This window comes from Epinephelus fuscoguttatus, linkage group LG16 (genome assembly GCF_011397635.1).
Source record: "Epinephelus fuscoguttatus linkage group LG16, E.fuscoguttatus.final_Chr_v1".
NCBI classification, from domain to species: Eukaryota; Metazoa; Chordata; class Actinopteri; order Perciformes; family Serranidae; genus Epinephelus; species Epinephelus fuscoguttatus.
The window spans coordinates 21761840-21783435 of NC_064767.1; the positions used below are offsets into that span (position 1 = coordinate 21761840).

Here is a 21596-nt window from a genome sequence, read left to right on the forward strand (position 1 = left end):
GAAAAAGCAGACCCATTCTCACAGATGTTTACAACATATACTTACAATACCAAACATGCATTGACATGGACACCATAATGACACACTGAGACATTCCTCCTATTGTGGAGAGAGCTCCCTTCACTCTTACTATCCACCCACTCACCCTGCAACTCTGTGAAATGTGTTCAATTTGGGCAAATCATTCACTGCAAACGGCGACAATTTTGGTAACAGTTTCCCTTTGGAGGTCTTGTGGGTATTTATTATTGTTGGTCTAAAAGTGATTTACATTTAAATTTCACTTGACAGCGCTGTACATTTCAGCACACATGTTGTCACATATGTTTTGTTTGAATTTTAATTTTCTTGCCATTTCTTATTTGCGGCATTGGAAGCTATGAGCAGTGAAATTCTTGGCTTCTGGCTGTAAGACACTGGGACATGACTGTTAAAGTTGGGAGAGGACAAAGAATAAAGTAACATTTACTGTCTTTAAGGGAAATATTGTCTTATATGTTTCAATTTTGTTGCATTACTGGAGTGTTTAAATGTGAACTTATTTTGGGTATTTAACAGCACAGTTTCCCTCATATTGACCTGTCTTTAGTTGTCTCAATTTCAACCTGATCAAAGGAGATGTTGTACCTAACATGCTCTAGCTGAATAATTATTTGCAACTTAACAGCATCACCTTGTGGCTGCACGTGAAACAGCATCATTCAGTTGCAGAAAGCAACATCATTCAAATTCCAGGGAGGCCAAGGAAATTTAAAAAACAGAAAAGTGGCAAAAAAAAAAAAAAAAAAAAAAAAAAAAGGTTCGTAATCATGTCTTGATCCTACTAAAGCACACAATTCAAAAGAAAAGACACCTCCAGAACTCAGCTTGATGTCTTTTAATTACAGTGAGTTGCATAGCTTCACAGTTGCATCGGTCTCATCAGTTTACATGGTCAATTAAGTCGACTGTGTTGGCAATTATCACATTATAGTCAAATTGTAACAGCTTGGCAGAGCGACCATTGAGCTGGAAAACTGCTACTAAAAAAATAAGACAGCAAGCAGAATTAGAAAGTGGAGGTGACTCAAAGTCTCCTAGGAAGCACCTCGGATAACAACCACAATAGAGGGCAAAAACCAAATCATTTTCATTTGCATTCGTCTAACCTTTCGACATAAAAAAAAAGACATTATAAAAAAATTTAAAATAATAAAAAACTCACACTAAATAGCTGAATAACTGTAAAGACACAAAAGCGTATAAAGCTGTATACAATGTTGCATAAGAATCAAAAATGGCCTGAGAAAAACTAAAATATAAAATGCAAAAATAAAATGGCAGTAGTATAAAGCATCACAGTATTGACACCCAAAATTTGAGCTGAAGTGGAAAGAAAGACAAAACTATTTATATAATCTACACAAGCTGGACCTTTGGCCTCTCAGTCTGTTTCTCCTATCCTCTATTCTTCACTCTCTATCAGTCTTCGCACACTTATTTTTCTGACACTTACTACGTACTTTATAGACGTTTGAGCACACTCTTAAAGCTATCGCGATTGAAAGATAAAATATTAAATAATAAAAAAGAAATACAGTAATTTAAGATATATTCACTTTAAGGCACATTGTGAATTCACCACTTCTCTAATAAGTCTTTAACAGTCTGCACGGACTGTGTGGGTCTAACTAACCTAGCATAACTTACAAACAAATTTAATATTTAAGTAGAAAAGCCTGCTCATCACATTCTAACAATGCATCTGATGCACAGGATTCCAGGACTTGAAACATCCAGATAACCAGTAAAAAATAAATACAATAGTTTGGTAAATAAAATAAACATGTTTCAGTCAATGATAAAACTAAAAAAAAAATGCATGCAAACTTGAGTCCTGCAATGAATGAACAAGAAATAAGACAATGAAGGAATTCCTATAGAATGGGTAAGGACAAATAACTTTGCATTGCCTTCAACTAAAGCACATAACATCCTCACAGTTGTACAAGAACCCCTTTTATGTGTCCCCTAGCTTCACTAAAACTTTGCAGGCCACAAAGAAATTGCAGTGGTTTCTTGCTATCAGGCTAACCCTTAGAACAAACTTTACTTCTTGAGAAAAAAAAAGCTGAGTACAGATCTAAACATGGTGTCAAAACAAAGCCATACAGTGCCTTGCACTGTTTAGTTTGTGTCGACGCCTCAGAAAGATCCTTTAATACCCCTAACATAACAGCCAGCCCGATGTTTCCTTAGTCGTGAAGAGCAAGTTCTCTTAAAGACGAACAATCCTGGACAAAATGACAAGAGAAAGGGAGAAAAAAGATTAGGTGATTTTTAATCCTTTCAGCAGAGTGCATCAGGCGTCATTAGCAATGTAAGCACTGTTAAGTCAAAGTAAGGCCAGGCTTGCCTGTGGTGAACCACAGACAGATGGCTGGAAATCCTTCAGCTGTCCCGAGGAAAATCACTGGTTGATGACACTTTTAGGAGTGAATCGTGCTGTCCCACAATTTATATGCAACATCTTGATTAGTTTGGTTGAATAAAAGAGAATAACTACTTGAGTATTTCTCCATAAGTGTCCATCATCGTCATGGGGGAATTTTATAGACAATTTCAAACATTTTAAATTGGCAAGTCAGTCATCTTAACATTGCAGTGTCATGATGTACCTGTGGTAGCTTGATAGTGACAATATGATTGCTTCATGAGAGATTTGAGGATGGAAGTTATTACTATATTGACAAGTGTGATTCTAATTAGAAACATGTTGTTTTCACTTAGTGACTATTTTTACAGGAGTACAGAGGGCTGACAAAGAGCTTTGTCACATGGTCCAACGACAATAACCAGAGGCATCATGACAGCAAATCCAATGAGCTTGTGTTGGACCACCAGAGGACCAAGACAGAATGCAAAGTTGTCGCCATGACAGTAAAATACTTCAAATATGGATGCTGCTGCAAAGAAGCTGCAAATTGATTTGCGACAAGATGAAACTGTTTTAGAGCGTTGCAGAGAAAAGTTGCAGCAGTCTGAGCTCGACTTATGCTGGCTGATGGTGTCACCTGCAACACAGCTGGTCAAATTGCTGAAGCTGGGTTTAGAGCACAAAGCACGTCTCCTTTTTCTACAGCCAATCAGCTTGTCATGAAGTCTGCTTTTCAAGTCAAAATGACCATAGACAGTGTGTTCGCTTGCTGCTGCAGGTGCTCTGTCCCTGCTGACCCCCATTTCCACCCTCACAGTGTGTGGGTGTCAGACAGTGGATCACTGCTGCTGCTAGCCGATTGTGCTTATGCCCTCTCACACACACACGCGTTCTTATTGACTGATTGATTGGTGCTGCTTACTTTTATTATTGTGGCGTATTTATTGTCAATACAGTCCATCTGATGCTTGTTTTACTTCTGGTTTTCCCCATTCATCAATACTACAAATGCAACTGCAGCCAGTATCTCACTATCACTATCCTCATTCATATTTTAAGAAGCTACAAATTATATTCAGCCACAAAATCAGCCTAAAAATCTGGAAATCATAATGAAATTACAGAGAGTTGTTGCATAGAGATGATACATCGTCTCATCTAGTTGCATTGGTGTGAACCGGCAGGTCTTCAGAACATGGCAGAAAGGTGCATTGCAAGTAGTCGCCTGTTTCAACTCATCTCATCACAAATCTTTGGTCTGAGCTGAGCTGAAAACCTGGATGCTTTACACATCTCAGTATCTGACCTAATGTTACCACTTCGGTTCCTGAGGCATGGTGTTGAATAATGGCCGTAAAGTGTTATAGCAGAGTGTTATTGTATCTTAATGAAGATGACCTTTGACTGTTTGGATATAAAATGTCATCAATTCATTAGTTTAGCCTATTAGACATTGTGTAAAATGTTGTCATAATTAGTGTAGGAAGTTTTGAGTTATGGCCAAAAAAAAAACCACGTTTAATGAGGTCACAGTGACCTTTGTCCACCAAATTCTAATCACTTCATCCTTGAGTCCATGTGAACATCTGCGCCAAATGTAATGAAATCCCTCCAATGTGGCTGAGATATCACATTCACAAGAACTGGACGGACAACCTGAAAACATAGTGTGTCTGGCTATGGCTGTAGGTACAATAAAATGTGTTTGCTTTGCGGTGTAACAATATAATCACTCACTTCTCAACAGCTGCTGTTTTCTCCTTTTTGGCCATCAACTGACCGCTGGGCCTGCAGTCTGCTGTTTTCTTTCTCCGTTAATATTTGGCTTCCCAAAACCTTCCTCTGTTTGATAAACAACAAAGTCATTACTGTGAGGGCAGGGCTGTATTAAAGACACCCTGTAGATTTATCATTGCAAACAAACATGTTTCTTATTTAAAGGTTTTTCATCAAAATGCACTTCATGTATATAAAACCTTAACAACATGTCGAATGCTTTACCTTTATTATAAAACTCTGAAGTCTTTTAAACTACATGAGCTTGCGGCCTTCATGTTTAAAGCAAAACATTATTCAACAGCATCACTAGTAATAAAAAAACTCAATACTGTCCATACTGTCTTTACGTATTTATACACTTACTGCATTTTATGCTTCTGGTTAGATGCTAAGCTGCATTTCATTGTCTCTGTACCTCTACTCTGTGCAGTGACAATAAAGTTGAATCTAACTTAATCTATACAGGACTTGTAAGCCGAGCATGAAAAACAGTTTCTCAGGAAAGTAAACACAATGTTACAAAAGGCTGAAGGCTACTGTTAAATGCAGGAACAACAAACCTTGATAATTCCACCCAAAGAGCGTGAACGCCAATGTTTCCTTGTGAATGGTGTCCGAGAGTCAGCGGAAGGTGTCAGTAAAGGCTGCTTCTCAAACTACACATAGAAATACAACACATTTACATGCTGGGTTTACATGCCTATATGTTCTTTCCCCTCAAGGTGTGTATGCTGACCAACTGTACCTGTCTGATGAGCTTCTTCTTTTTGGCAGACTCGGGCATGTTGGTGACATGCTGGTACAGCTCTCTGAGGGCAGATTCAGTGTAACTCTGAGTCTCGAGTGACCTTGTGGTGGGGGTGCTGCTGACATCATCTCTGACTGTTCTCATGGAGGGAGAAGGGGAGGCAGGTGTCACTGCAGACACGGGTCCTTCTTTAGTCCCAGAACTGAGCATCAGATCATCCTAAAAAGGTCGCACATAACGTGATCGTTCTTCTATCTCACTGCGACCACAAACTCTTTTCAAGAGACACGACAACAACAAAATGTGTACAGCTGAGTCACACATTGCACAAACATGCAGACAACAAATAACTTTAAAAGCTGAGTACTGACACGGTGTTTTGTTTGAACGTTCTTTGAAAATCATTCAATTAAATGCCCGGCAGCGGATAAGTCTCTTGAGGTTCTGTATTTAGACATGAAGTACCTAAAATTACCCAGACACTAAGATTACTGGATTCACAAGCTAGCACAGGAAAAGAAAATACGCTCAGAGCTTTGAAAACAGGTTTATAGGTAAATGCAATGCAGTGCTAATGCTCTCTTTTTATTAGGACGAACTTAATTAGAAATGTAAGAAAAGATGAAAACACTCACCTTTGACTGAAGAGTTTTTGATCCCGTGTAGTATAAGCGGGTATATTCTTTGATGTATGTTGGTGCCTTCAATGGAAATAAATATGTAAATTAAATCCTCTGATGAAAGATCATTGTGAAGACTGAATCTAGTTTACCATAGATTCATGTGATTGGTATTTAGAAATTTATGACCTCACCACAAACAATGGTGTATTAAAGGGATACATCAGCCCCTAACAATGACTATGTATATAATATTTCCTCATCCAGTGTTACATTGAATTTGTGAGGAAAACTTTTTCTCACATGCCTCCTAAACAGACAGCCCTTTCTGATGGGGAAGTGAACTGAAAGTGAAACTTGTCAGTGGAGCCAGACACCAATTTTACCTCACTGAACATGGACACTGCTGGTGTACTGCTAGCTTCATAAGTTAGTTTGTTTGAGTTATTGTGTGAGTTTGGGTTAGTTTGGATTCACCACCGTCACACAGTAACACAAACAAACAACTAACCAAGGAAGCGGCAGACCAGCAGTTTCTATGTTCAGCAAGATACAATTCCTGTTTTTGTCAATGGAGTCTGGCTTTAAAGAAAACATAGATGATGTTTCAATGTCGGCTCAGTTCCCTGTCAAAAAGAGATATCTGTTCAGGAAGTACTGAACATACAACTGGATAAACGAGACTTGGATTATACTGTGAGAGTTGTGTGTAAATGGATGTTTTGATTTAGTTTTGCTGTAGTTAAACCTCGTTGCCTTCAACGCCTTCAATTCACCAAGAATTTTCTCAGTTTGTGGATTCCTCGTTAACCAGAGGCACGCGAGAAAAATCATGAATTCAGCATAACACGGGGTGAGTAACTGATATGCAAATGGTCATTTGGGGGCTGAGGAACTCCTTTAAGGCTGCCAATGTTCCACTTGTGAACGCTGTGCTCTACTGCATTGCACTGTGTTGTATTCTGTAATAATTCATCTGAAATAGTAGTGATCCCTGTACTACTGGTTTCATACTGCGGCTTTGGAAATAATAAAAGTCTCACGTGTTGTTTTAGCATACTAAACAGCATGCAAGTATGAAATTTCAGACAATTATGTGCGTGATATAGATATTTTAATTGCAATTCTGTTACGTGGGGAAAAGCTTTGCTCCCTGTTCTAATCAGCCTCTGCGTTAACAAACACTGCGACAAGAAATACCTATTTAGAATGTCTATGTTGCCAAGTTAGAAAAGATCGTTTGAATGGAGCAATATAAGTCTGTAATTAGGATCTAAAAGGCTGCTGATTAAGGGACACCAAAAAACAAATAGCCTTTAGTGACATTTTATTCATGTGCAAATTTCACATTCTGTCTCTCAAGCCTGTGTGCATTTCTTGTAACCCTGGCAGCAACAAAACCACTTGACATGAGAGGTTAATCTGAAGCAACACATCACTGCACCATGGTTGTGATGCACAATCTTTTCCCTTACATGTAATTTCTACACGGGAAGACCTGCCTGTGTTTTGTTTTAACCTGATGTAAAGAATACAGAGTACTTAAACAGATAAAAATCACACCTCATGTGGCTGTTCCCATTGGATAGAAAAAACCAGGGAAACCTGTGTTGCATGTAGTGTTTTAAATATGTATAAGTGAGCCACACTACAGTTACAGAATAACATGCTGTCTTTACAGAAACCATCATTAAAGCTACTTACCTTAAACAGCTTTTGTGAGTGCCTGATGAGGAATGCTATGCCATTATTCAGTTGTTCGATGTGCTCCTGCAGATCACTTGCCATCACCTGTAACATAAATAAATCAATGCCTAAAACTATGCCAAATAAATCCCAGAAAACAGTCATGGTTTACTTAACTGCAAACATAGTAGAAATAGTTGTAACGTACTTGGTAAGTAGAACAAAATGAACCTGAGTTCCTTACATTTTTGGGCCAGATGATGTGTGGAGCAAACATTGTGGCTAGATTGATAGCAGACATCTTGTTGATGTGCTGATTTCGAGCAGTGTGGTACAGCAGGTCCAGCAGCAGCTTTAACAGGCTGCGGTTGGCTGGTGGAAGCAGCATGAAAAGCAGCTGATATGCCTCAATCTGGCGTTCTTTATCAGGAACATTTGTCTTGTCCCCCTTATCATCGAAGCGAGTCAGCTCTGGACACAGCACATAAGAGACACAAACGAGCCAGGGGGTCACCACTGTTTTTCTTTTCTCAACTCAACATTGATTATCTCAAGGCATGATAAGGATGTTTGTGTCATCACACACCTCCAATCTTTAGGTGAGCATGATAGTGTCTGTGCGTGAGCAGAGGCTCTGGCAACTCTCCCAGGTAGGCTTTAAGCAATGAGGCCGCATCATTTGGGTGGAAATCGCCTGTCTCCAGATCTATATCTGCCCCAGCATTCAGCATCTCCCTCAGGGCTGCCTGCCTTAGGCTGTGCCCTGGCACACGGAACAATCCCTCCACATGAAGGTCTGAGGGGTGTGAGAGAAACACGGTGAGAGACAGCCAAAGGGAAGGTAAAAAAAGAAAGAAAGAAAGATATGTGGTGTGTAGGCGGGTAGACACAGAGTGAAGGAGACAACGGGATACAAAGACACAGAAGTGAGGAGAGAGACGGAGTGAATGAAATGGAAGGAGGGAGACAGCCAGAGCAAAGTGCTTTCAGATAAATTATTGACCCAAGCATTTGCTCCCAGTGTCGACTTTCAGAGAATGACATCATCTCTTTCTAGAAATAAACCATGACCTCATGCTAATTCACTGCTCTCCAACAAAGTCAGTCAACTAAGTAGCAAAATTAAGGGTACAGTCTTAATGCTTAACAAATCCATTTTTTATGAGAGTTAATGATACAGGCTGATATGCAAAAGCATATCAACGCACTAATAAATCAAGTAATTATTAATGGTGCCTGTCTGACACAAATATGTCATGGTTACAGACTTGTCTCCTTCTGGAGTCACACATGCAACATGTATGCAGTCATGATATCACGAACTGCTCAGGATAAAGGGCATGCATATGAAGAGGTACTCACTTTTACTCAGGTATTCAATCAGCTGATAGATCTGTGCTATTCCTTCTTCAGTCAACGGTGCACCAAAAACCACTCCTTTTTCTGAAAGGCATCAAAAAGCACAGTAATACTAATGGTACCCTTTGTGTGTACAACTCTATTTATTCCATTGAAAGCTTTATTTCATTTATTAGATCCATGTTATCCTTTCCAGCCATCCCCTGGCATTGCTGCTACCTGTTACACAATATACAGCAGCAGAGAGCCACATTACCGAAGAACAAGAAAACTTTAGAGGGATTATATGGAGACAGAAGCTGGCCATCTGTTAGTTAGAGCTGAAAATATTTGCTTATCAATTGATCTGTCAATCAATAAAATAAAATCCTTAATATCCCCTTATTGCTGCTTCTCTTTGCTTTTTTGTGAAAATAAGTTGAATATGTTAACATCTATAGATATATCTACGTATCTGGGACTCTTGGGTGGGCATGAAAAGCAAATTGAAATTGTCAAATTTGGCTTAAGAATATTGTGATTGCCATTTCTATGCTCTGTCGTTTTTCACACTGAACAATACCTGTGATAAAATGATCAGAGCAGTAGATTTGTGACAGTGACAGACAGTGAAAATGATTATTAATTGCAGTTCTACTATCAGCTACTTATACAATGAATCAGGTAAACAAAATAATACTTATTTAAACGTGTAACTATTCATAAACCTGATTAATGTCATGTTGATTGCTTCACTGATTAATGGACTAATCATTTCAGCACTTGTGCAAATGAATGTTTTGCAAGTCTGCAATAGCTTTAATGAGGCACAATGAGGTCTGTGGATAAATGAACAGGTTATTTGAGCGTCCTATTGCAATAACTTGACACATACCACATCAGTTTAAAACAGCGTTTCAAAGACTGTGAGCACACTACGGCTCTGTTTGCCAAACCTTTCCGTTTCAGGAAGTTGAGGGAGCGTAGAAAGCCAGTGGCGGAGGGCACCTTAGCCTCAGTCTCTCCGGTGAGCTGGGCAAACTCATCCCCTGGAAGGTCTATGAGTCGAGTGATGTTGCTGAGTACCAAATCAGCGAAGGCCTGTGGATGCTCATGTCTCAGCCTCTCGACAAAGAAGTCTGGGTTAAAGATCACAGGCTGGCTGGAGTTCGGCTTTTCCAGGCTGGTAAACACACTGCATTTTGTCCCCCTGTTGAAGAGAAACACACAGACTGGGTTGAGGTTCATTTTGAGGCTCAGTGAAGTAGCAAAGCTTCGGACTGGTACCTAAAATGTAGCCGTTTAAAAGGCTAGGGTCAATATGTAGCATAAACTAGCGAATTAACGTTAGCTCATGCTAGCATAACAAACCGTTACTGTGGATTAGCTAAGATGGCTAACGCTAACAACTCTGATACTATTTCACTAACGTTATACTGAGTGGTTCACAACAGAAAAACTTTATTTGCACGAAACATTCCAGAAACCTAAACTTCATATGGTAGTATTTATTTGTACGTTAACTGTTACTCAGACGTCACACTAATGGAAAAGTTTGTACCTTCTGCCCAGTTTGTGAATGTTGTGGGGAGCGTCTTCAGCCGCCATCTTCGTTTTGAATCTTCCGCTGTTTCATCTTTAGTCCCGCCCACTGTGTTGTGATTGGCTGAAATATATGGACATCAGGACTGGTCAGCTGATGCAGATACCAGGAAACTAAAACCATGAAATAATTAACAATATAAAAGTTGTATTTTTCTTGTTCCGATAAGGAAAAAGGTTGTAGATAAAAATAAATAAATAAATAAATAATCTACTTTTAAAACCGGGCCAATTCTCATGAAAAAGCAGCAACATAATTTAACATGTCATTTTTATTTTTATTTTATGGCTGGTTTAATTGAGGAAAAAAAAAAAGCTCAAACCTGCATTGTCTGATTTTTTAAAATCTATTTTTTTTGTTTGTTTAACAAGCTGTGAAACGATACAACCCACTAGCACAATATTGACATTCATTAACAGTGGTAGAAGAAGTATTTAGATCTTTTACTTAAGTAAAATAGCAATACTGCAATGTTAAAATACACTGTGACAAGTAGGTTAAAGGCCTAAATCTAACCTACAGAGAATACAAAAACATTAGCATACAAATATACTTAAAATACCCAAAGTAAAATAAATTATATGCAGATAGCCCCATGTCAGAATCATACTGTATTACTGGATTATAATTATTGAAGCATTATTATGATGTTGCAGAAGGAAAGTTGGAGCTTTAATTATTTACTATAGAGCTGGGTAGCTTAACCTGTAATAATAGCCTAATATATCATAATTTATATTTGCCTAGAATGTTGTGGAAATATTCAAGTATGGCACAATTGCCTCTGAATTGTTCTCAAATACAACTAGATGATTTAATGAGTACTGCTTTAGTAATCGTACTTAGTTGCATTCCACCACTGCATATTGATATATCATAAAACTGGTGTGGTAGAAAACAGTGACTTATTTACATGTTCAGAGCAATTTTAACATTCTTGGTGAAACATGGTCGATGGGGTACGCCACAGAGCAGAGGAATGCCATTTTATATTCCAGCCTGGTTCCAGACCTCAACAGCTCCCACATCATCTATTTGTTCGGAGATATATATACTGATGAATGAATGATGAATGACGTGAAACAAAATGGCAACTTGGTCCACTGACTTGTAGAAGACTGCAGAGTTAGGTAATAATTGTTTGGAGGTCCATTACAGTGACCCCTGTCAAATTACAAGTAGTCATTTAATGTTTTTATTGACAAAAAATATTGATTCAAGCAACACTTTGTGTCCCTCTTATCCGCCTCTGTGTGCATCTGAGTGCCTGCCCTGTAGGTTGATCTCTGGTCACCTAGCAACCACTTAGCCTAAATCCAGTACATCTGGTCAATCGACACATCTTACATATTCATTGAATGTCTTGGCACTGGATTGTACATCCTTCACAACCAGCCGACACTTTCCAGAGAATGTATTTGAAGTTCAATGGATTGCTCTGAAAATTCGAGAGGAAGTTGTAATTAGATACAGAACCTTATGCCTCATGTTTTTAATTACATTTACTGATGTTTTAGCTATGAACAAAGGCAGTATTAGAGTATACACATCACTTCATCTTCTTGAGGGTCGCGGGGAGCTGGAGCCTATCCCAGCTTACATCGGGCGAGAGGCAGGGTACACCCTGGACAGGTCGCCAGACTATCGTAGGGCTGACACATAGAGACAAACAACCATTCACGCTCACATTCACACCTATGGACAATTTAGAGTTACCAGTTAACCTAGTCCCCAATCTGCATGTCTTTGGACTGTGGGAGGAAGCCGGAGTGCCCGGAGAGAACCCACGCTGACACGGGGAGAACATGCAAACTCCGCACAGAATGATACACATCACTATTTTTTTTTTAATTTAATTTCTTTTGTCTGTGAGTGACTCAGAGATAACAAAGATTCAACAGGAAGAGAGGGAGCCTATGAAGGTTTTAAGGAGCAATGGAAAATAAAGTTAACCCAGCCTACATATGTCTGATCTGGATCCAAAAAATTCAAACAAACATTCGAGGAAAGCCATAATTTTTAAGAGGCACACACATACGTATCTTTACACTCTTGATGCTAGGTCGTGATTATTTGTAATTCAAGATGGAAAACATCCATACAATGTTTGTTTGTTACCAATTCCCATTTTTCCTTTATGTGGACATAACAATAGAAAAACAGAAAGACTGAGCATCTACAGGTAGCTAGTCGCATGTTTTTGTTGAGCACTTATAGGCTTGGTCTCCTGCTGATGAATATCATGACAATACAAAGACTTTTCTACTCCACTGCAAATCCAGATGTTTGGCAAAATTACACATCACGTGCAAAACACAACATTAAAAAATTGTGGGTTCACTTATGTCAGCTCCAAACAGCTTTTTGAAGACACATTTATGATGAACACTTTTATCAGGCAACATGTTTGTGACTAACCCATCAGTTGTAAAACAGTGTTGCAGGGTAATGCAAAGAGCAGACGTGTATAAAATGTTCTGTAACTGATTGTGTCCTGCCTCTGTGTTCTGTGTAGATTCAAAAATGAATTGGTATGTCACATGTGCAGTGAGCGATATCCCTGAATAATAGTCTTAGCATATATTTCAAACTCAGCATCATAATACACAGTGCCACGTCACACTTGATATAAAAAAAATTCATTTTTACATTCAATGTCTTTACATCAGTCACAATAATTAAAGCTTTAGAGCACTACATATATTTTTCTCGCTAGACAAAAAAGCTTCTGAAAGAACAGAAATGTTGCAATACAAGTATATTCAACGTATTGTCTGGATATACAAAAACAACTGCTAACATATGGCATCAGTGAGATGACACTCTGAGAACTCTTACAACAATAAAGGCACAGAAACAAACAGGAGCTATCGGGAAAAAATACAGACATCTATGTATACAGCTTTGTATACATCATTGTTGACCGGGGCTTTCACAGCTCACGGCTTTTCACTGCTATCTCCACTCCTTTGATCTGATTTCTTAGAGACTGTATGTCTCTTTTTGTCCCCTTTCTCTCTACAGCATTTGCCATCAATCCTCTCTCTGGCAGTCATGCTTGCTTCCTCAGTAGAACTTCTCTGCCTCAGCCAAGACATGGTCCTGTACTTCCAGTAGCAGTGAGGCTTGAGCCTACCCAGAGTTCTCCAGCACGCCCTGCGAAATGTTTTGGAGGAAATGCAGAAGAGCAGCGGGTCCAGAGCGCCGTTGATATACCACAGGGGAAGTGACAAGTAGGATTTTAGGATTGTGTAGACAGAGAGGACAGTGTCGGACCACACAACCACATAGACCTGCATCAGTGACGAGGCAATGTCTGGAAAGTTGCAAACAAAGAAGGCCACCAAGACGGCGCCTGGAAGACAAAACATAGAAGATGTTAATGGCTCAATAGTGTAGCTCAAAGAAACTCAAAATGATAATGCGATAAATAAGCATTAAAGGTCCAGTGTGTAGGATTTAGTGGCATCTAGTGGTGAGGTTGCAGAAGTACTGTGGTAGCTGATGTGAAAACATGAATGGCCCTAACTAGAGCCAACATTTGATTTGTCCATTGTGGGCACTCATTCTAAAACTGAAAACACTGCGGCGCTGGTGCATCACGTGCCACCTCTAGCACACACTGCATGGGTCATGCTGCAGCTCATTACCAGACGACCACGCAAAGTTGTTACTACTTTTACTGAAAGATCTGTACTTCCTCCACCTCTGCATTAGCTGAAATTCTTGTGTGGACAGCCCCTAAGTAAACTTCATATCTCACCTGCCTATCTTGGGAGCTATGACTCCCCAGGAAATATCTTTTTGGCCATTGTCTTTATGATGACGGGGTTGTGGGTCGTTTAGTTTAGGATATTTCTCGACTAAAACAACAAGTCTTTCCTCATCCGTTCTCCATCGCACACAAGACACAGCAATGGCTACAGAGTTCTGGTGAGGAGAGGGGTCAAGCTGCCATAAGAACAGAGAAAAAGACCTACTACGGGAGCTGGTCACTGTGAGCCCCACCTCTCTGTTGCTATCTGGTTTGCCAGAAAAAGTTGACAAAAGCTAAATGTTCAAGGTGACACAAATCGTTGTTTGATGGGTTGCCAAACTACAAGAGGGTAGGTCCTATCTTATCTCGTCAGAGGGCAGCTGAGACTGTGACTGACACTGAGTGATAATGCAGGCAAAAAATGTCTGCATATACTGTATGTGTCAGCCTTAACAAACGGAAACCAGCACAGAGCTCGGTGAAATGCATTAGTGGTCTGGTAAGCAACCAAAAGTGAAGTAGTCACCAAGGGTTCAGCATCATCTACTGTCTCACTTTCTGGAGTGACCGAATACTCAGCCCATCATAAGGTTTTCATTAGGATGAGATAAATCAAATGACTCATGAGATACCCCGTGCCATAACCCCAAGACATCAACAAGGTTTTATAATTTTCCAAGGCTCACCCATGAGTTTTAGAGCTCTCTTTTCATTCAAAAGTAGCTTTCCATTTCGATGGCACTGGATGTCTCTTCTTCCTTCTGGATTCGGCCTCATGAGACCCATGTTCCTCCTTTGACGTCCGTTCCGCCTCAGGTAGAGCAGGATTAGCAGATAGAGAGTACAGATGGAGATCAGAGGAACCTGTAGTTGGAGAGACATGTTGACTGCCTGTGTGAAGATGATGAAATGCAATCTCTTGAATGGTACTTATCTTACCAGAAAGAAGATCCCTGCTCTCAGGAGTAAAGCTCCCTTGTAGATGTGTGCGGGATCCGGCTCTGTCATCTCACACATGGTGGAGACGTGGAAAGCTTCTTCTCGTGTAGTGGCTGTGTAGTCTAAGATACAGGCACTAGCCTGGTCATAGACCAGAGCAAAAGGTACTGCTGAGACCAGAGAAATGATCCATACTGAAAGAAGGCATGGCAGGCGAGATTTCTGTTGTAAAGGAAGAGGCAAGGAAATTTCCTGTGTTACAATTTGTTCACAAAGTCTAAATATGGGCTGCATTATGCCTTGTATGTTCTAGTTTAGTATCTTTTGCATTTTGTGAAGGTTGTGGCTTCTGTAAGTGGCCAATCTGCATAATTATTGCTTTTACATTTCATTCTGGTATACAGATAAAGCACAAGTAAAGGTAAGCTATTATTATGTTCTTCTTATCTGGCCGTGAAATACAAATACAATACAGTACTTTTCATTTGTATATCCAGTGTAGTTTATCTTGATACAATACTTTGAGTATGGACAAGGTACATATTTTATATGAAGTTTGGGGATGAAAAACCAACATGATGACAATTGTGGACAAATATACTAAACAGCATTAAAAGACAACCCTAAGCTTTTTTTTAATGGAATAATTTCTGTGCAATACTCAACCTTTAGGCTGGAGACAGACCACATGGTGTGGCAAATGGCCGCATAGCGCTCAGTGGTGAAGGTCATGATCACCCAGCTTGTGGTGGCACAGTACACTTGGCGGACCATGAAGTAGACTTTGCATACTGTTTGACCCAGGCGCCATGGGTAGCTTTCCCAGTAGTACCGATACAAAGTTACCGGGATGGTCACCAGCTGCAGGATGTCTAAAATTTAAAAAGAAAAGGAGATGAGGGCCATTTAGCAAAGTCCCACTGAGGGTGGCTCCTTGAAATAGTTCATACACTGTAGCTGTGGTGTTTAAAAGGAACTGCCAAGGTCCAGCACTGACAATATAAACATGACTTATTTGTTCAAAGTAAAATAACAGGTACACGTTATGCATGACATTAATTTGACGAGAAAATAAATTTTGAGTCTGAAACTCTGAAATACATTACTGCATGCCCAAATTAATGTACTCCAAAGTATAACCTGGGCATATTCATAAAGAAATGGAATGAGAAACAACACAAGCACTTGTCCTGACTGGGTCCTATTGATACAAATTCAATCAGTGTGACGTATAACATCCACTAACACTAACTGACAATGAAGCCTGAAAAAACATCTTGGGCATAATTCAAATGAAAATGGAGAGTGTCATTTAAAGTGCTTTTCAATTTAATATGCATATAATTGAATTTTTAAATGCCATTTAAAAATAATAATGGAAACAATGAATTATCTATTTCACACTTAATTTCATTTTAAATATGGAGGCTTTGTACCTTAGAGTACACTTAAAAATTAATTACGTGTTTTCAAACACACTGAATTAGAATTTTGGCAAGTTTTATGCATACTAAATAAAATGTCAATTTATCAGATTAATACTGTCATGACTTGTCCTCCATAAGGTGCATGGCAGTAGCATACCTGATATGACCAGGCTGATGAGGTAGAAACGAATGGCGCTGACTCTCATATGAGCATCCATGAGGAGGGTCAGTATGCTCACACCATTGAATAAGACCTGTGGAGCATATAGGGGGCGGCATTAAGTGGTCTACAATCTACAAAAAACCTTTTTGCTGTCAGCACAACATTAACACAGAATGACATGTATTGAAGCTATGTGTTGCATCACATACATACACATAGATTATGAAATCTGTGTCTTGTAAGCCCTTATAGGCTGGGCACCTTCACTGGTGTATGACACATAAATAAATAAAATTCAATTCAGTTCAATACACCACTTTGTGTTGTAATTCAGGAGGTTAAATTGACTGGTGTGTGAAGTGTGTCTAGTAAATTTGCTTTTTCATACTCCAAACAAGAAGATGATGCTGTAGAAGATGGTCATTGGGACGGCAATTGTCAGCGGCTCCCTTTTGGTGACACTAATATCGAGCTGTGGCTTTTCGCTCGGGCTGACATTACAGCTGAAGAGGAGTGAAATCTGCTCCGAGAGGTTCATGATGAGGTTGGCTGGCTGAAAACTACAAGGATGTGATAGAAAAAAAAGTCAATAAATTCCATGACTGAGTTGAATTATTTGTATTAAAGATCCCTAGTTCCTCCTCTACAATTAATACATGTGAAACAGTTAGATAGAAGTAATTGACAATCATGTTGCCATTAACGACCATTCATCAGGTCAGACGTCACTGTTTTAAATCACTTCACTAGATTACTCTGCTTTAAAATGAGTGTTGTATTCATGGTATTTTATGTCCTTGGCATGCACAATACAGCAGCATAACTAGCCAGGAGAGGGTCTTCTGCTGTTTACTTGCTCTCTCGTACTATACTGAGGTGTTCATATGAGGGTGGCCACTTGATTATTAGCTGTGAGAGAAGAAATGAAAAAAGAGAAAGAAGTCTCTCAGGGGATAAATCTGCAGCTGCTATTAAATGGATAGTGTTATCAATTACACGTTCATCCTTTTTGGTGTGCAGTGTTTTTTGTTGCAGGTGAGCAGTATATTGCTATACATAACAAATGGAGTGATACTGAACATACAGCTCACCTAGACTGAGCTCTATATTTGCACTCTTTTTATTTCCACTGCTTCCCTATTTGCACTGCAACTGCTGCACAGCAACTGACACAAAGGAAATCATTCAGTTTAAGCAGTGAATAACAGACAAATACATATTCAAACAAGTTTAATTTTATAACAGTGTGCACACACATATCAATGTAAAGCAGCCATCCAGACCAGACTGACACAGTAAGTTAGACATCTATTGAATTTTCAGACTAAGTTATGCCAGCTTTTGTGACCACATCATCAAAATAAATACAGTTAAATGTAGAGGTAAAGTAAACACCAGGGAAAACAGACTACTAAGCAGGCACAGCATGCAGTGTGCATGTAACTGTAATTACAGGCATCTGCCAAACATTCCAATTAAACAGGAATCTGACAGGTCTACCTAAAATCTGGCAAGCACACACTGTACAACCTGTATCACTCCCAATACAGCCAAATGCAAAGTCAAGATTTTAGAGCCATTACTGTACAGTTACAGATGACCTGTTTTGGAGGTGTATTCAATGTATTAAGTGTATTGATGTGGGCTTACCTTTTAGAGGGGAGAATGCGGGATGAAGCCCAGCAGCAATCCTCACAGGCAAAAAAAACACAGCTGTGGTTGTCTCCCTCCTTCCCTCTGTGACTCTCACTGACCCTCTCTCCCTCTCTCTGTAACTCACCCACTCTCGGTCTCTCCCTCGCTTCCTCCATCTGCCTCGCTCTTTACACTCAGATACAGACGGTGAAAACAGTGGCTGATAACATGCAAGACAGTCTCATAGTGTGTTGTAGAATGAAGTGTTAATGAGCAATGACACGACTGAGGGAAATGCAACGACCTGTTCTAGCATTGTCTCTGCTGAAACAATGTTTGCATACACTGGTATTTTGTGTACCAGTGTACGCCTGCACCTGCTCTTCTATAGATAAGTCAGGGAACTGGAAGTGCACCAAACACACAGCTATAATACAAAACACACACAATCTTGTTGTTGTCACTTACGAGGACAGTGTATTGACTTAAATGTATTCCCTTGAGACTAACCCTAATCTTAACCATTAAACCAAGTCTTAATCATAACAAAATTAATAGTCACCTTCTGGGTACCAAGATTTTGGTCCCCATACAGAAGACTTAAGCAGGATTTATACTTGTGCATCAGCTCTATGCAGAGCCCACATCCTAGCCTACACACATGACCTATGCTGTTGAGAGCATTTATACTTGTGTGGTGGTGTCTGTGTCACTCTGCAGTTACACCTCCAGAACACCAGATGGCGACAGAGTTTCAAGTGTTGTACAACGTCAGTGATTCAAAACGCACCCACATCAAACTTTAAACGCACATTAAACATGGCTTGATAGTGACAATTTCAAACAGAATTACACAAATCGGCTTCACTATAACTCACAGCATTCAAAGCACTTGTCTTTTGCTGAGCACATTTTCCCCACAAATACAACATGCTAATGTTATTAGCACAAGCCTATGGCATTTTATGTTGTGTAAACTAGCCTAGCGGCTAGCAGACTTTTCCTCCACTCAAATGAAGCCAGGGACAACAGCAACATTTAACACAGGTAACGTTACAAAATTCAGCTTCAGGTCTGTGGTTAACAAAAGCTTAAGCGAGTTTCGGGTTTTGTTCTACGACATAAAACACGTCAGTAAATACCCTACTTGTGAATTTTGAATTTTTGAATTTTGAATTTTTTACGTGTCGTAAAAAAGGCGGTTGCTAACAAGTTGCTCAAAAAGACTACAAACCCTGCCGGGGACATTAAACGTCATCACCCCCGAACAGGCGAGAGTGCTGGCAGTCCGCCATTACAGCTTCTTATTTAGCTTAAACAGTCCGATTTCCCCATTATACAATGTTTTTAAAATAAAGCGGCCGAAATCAGTTGAAAGCTTAGTGGCGGTGACGTCAAGAGTCATGCGACCGTGGAGTAGTCATGTAGTCCGTTAAAGCCTAACGTTAGCTTTTTACTTCTGGTGATCGCATTTAAGCTTCAAATGCGGTATGAAAAGTGTTCATATGTGAAGATTATCTCGCTGAACAAAACCTGTAAGTATCATAAACTTGTGTTAGCCGCAGAGCTTATTTTCTGACATAATCCAAAACGCAATGCAAAAATCACATGCACTTTCTCTTCCGGGAACCAGCACAATGCTAAACTTTTGACGTCAGCCCTGGCACACTCTATTAGCCTAGCAACGAGCTGAGATTTCCTCCGCTCATATGAAGCTGGAATAAATCCCTTAGTACAAATCCCAGAAAGATAAGTCACACATAGTTTTTTTTAGATATTTTTTGGGCATTTTTTGCCTTTAATGGACAGGACAGTTAAGTGTGAAAGGGAGAGAGAGAGAGAGGGGATGACATGCAGCAAAGGGCCACAGGCTGGACTTGAACCCGGGCCGCTGCGGCAACAGCATTGTACATGGGGCGCCTGCTCTGCCACTAAGCCACTGACGCCCCTTCAGTCACACATTTAAGACTTAAAATGCTATTTTGTGGAGGCTTTATTGTCTTGACAATTTATTGTTTATATTCTGTGAAATTAAAGTGAATAAAAGCTTCCTGTCCACTAAAGGAAGTGATTTCAGCTTACAAAAAAAAAAAAAGACAGGAGGTCTGCATTGCCATGATGTGTAGTTAAATTTCTGGGGGGGTGCACATCAGGCTACGGCTTATGGTACAGCGTAAGCTCTATGTTGATGTAGAGCCTGTGCTGTAGTTACAGCGTCGATTCGACGCAGAAGTATAAATCCCACATTATGTCCCCACAATGTGAGCAATACAATTACAGACACGTCTGAGTTAGAGATATTTGAGATGCCTTATACAACTCAGGTAGTTGTACAACTGAGCAGTGTTAGAGAAAGAATATTTATTGTATCCATATAAAAATTATTTACACACAGAATATGATTTCTTTCTATTGTTTCCTATGAGTACAAATGTTAAAACATTTCTCTATATAAAAGTACAATCCAGCTTTCAAAATCAAACAACAAAAGCAATTTTTGGAATTAAATCAAAAGTACAAGTGCAAAATCAAAGAGCTGTGATTTCTTCTCGAGTTATTCCAGCATCCTTTGCCATGGCATAGAAGTGGCCTTGTTTTTCAAGCAGGTTGTTTGGAGAATCAAATTCCACAATTTTACCAGCATCAAGGACCATCACCCTGTGGAGGAAGAGCACAGGAAGAAGTGGTAACCCCCTGAGTAGTGTGTGCCATTAGTGTCTGGCAAAGGAAGACTCGACAGAACAGAAATGCTTTTTATTTCGAGTGGGGATTTTTTAGTTTTTATATTAAGGTGTGAATGTTCTTCCATAAGTGTGCTGCAGGAGACTGTCAAACTGCACTGTGTTTTAACAATTGCATGCTGACATAAGCTCCAGCCCCCCCTGAACGAATGGATGGCTCAATGGATCCACTGATGGAAAAAATGTATGGATGAGCAATTTAAAACAACAACAAAAAAAAAACTATACACAGGTGACCTTAAAAAAGGAATCGTGTTTTTGTTACCTTAGAATAAACTATTTATGTCTACACTGAGAGCGGGTCCTCGTCCACGGAGTCCGCCATGTTTCTACAGTAGCCTAGAATGGACAAACCAAACACTTGCTCTAGATAGGGCCATTTGCGTTCTGCTACCGTACAACAGCCCCTCCATGACAATCCGAACAGCACCAGAACAACAATGCTTTATTTAATGCTTTTAGTGGTTCAAATCAATTTATTGGTTTGTGCTGGGGAGGAAGAGGCCACTTTGGATAACTGGCTCGTAGTAAAAACCTCCGGAACATCTGGATCTTAACTTATCAGAGAGAAGAGGTGACCAAACAGAGTTAGAGGAACATTGATTTGTAATATGAAACTAATTTATTAAAACCAGTAAAAACATTGAATAAATCAGTTTCATATTACATTGATTTGTAATATGATTTATTCAGTGTTTTTACTGGTTTTAATCCCCTGGTCAGATTGTTTTGGAGAGGAAAAGA

The 21596-nt window shown here is 39.6% G+C and overlaps 3 protein-coding genes across 3 annotated transcripts in view; all 3 read right to left on the reverse strand.

The window, feature by feature from the left end:
- Positions 1–871: 871 nt before the first annotated feature.
- On the reverse strand, positions 872–10229 carry LOC125903473 (rho GTPase-activating protein 19-like). The gene is made up of 11 exons (XM_049600426.1): positions 10149–10229; positions 9544–9797; positions 8612–8692; positions 7836–8045; positions 7494–7720; positions 7268–7354; positions 5579–5644; positions 4941–5162; positions 4756–4851; positions 4154–4258; positions 872–2273 (listed from the first exon to the last, which is right to left on the reverse strand). Exons 1-10 carry the CDS (start codon positions 10193–10195, stop codon positions 4157–4159), a joined length of 1392 nt encoding a protein of 463 aa, XP_049456383.1. The 5' UTR covers positions 10196–10229; the 3' UTR covers positions 872–2273; positions 4154–4156.
- A 1692-nt stretch (positions 10230–11921) lies between these two features.
- LOC125903052 (pyrokinin-1 receptor-like) lies at positions 11922–18305 on the reverse strand. The gene is made up of 7 exons (XM_049599660.1): positions 18127–18305; positions 16865–17036; positions 16471–16567; positions 15553–15758; positions 14887–15108; positions 14634–14811; positions 11922–13545 (listed from the first exon to the last, which is right to left on the reverse strand). Exons 1-7 carry the CDS (start codon positions 18285–18287, stop codon positions 13130–13132), a joined length of 1452 nt encoding a protein of 483 aa, XP_049455617.1. The 5' UTR covers positions 18288–18305; the 3' UTR covers positions 11922–13129.
- Positions 18306–20214: 1909 nt separating this feature from the next.
- Positions 20215–21596, reverse strand: part of abcc2 (ATP-binding cassette, sub-family C (CFTR/MRP), member 2) — a 45536-nt gene continuing 44154 nt past the window's right edge. The window contains exon 32 of the mRNA XM_049599659.1: positions 20215–20769. Coding sequence (XP_049455616.1) covers positions 20640–20769 — 130 coding nt within the window. The 3' untranslated portion in view covers positions 20215–20639. The remainder of the gene's footprint in view (positions 20770–21596) is intronic.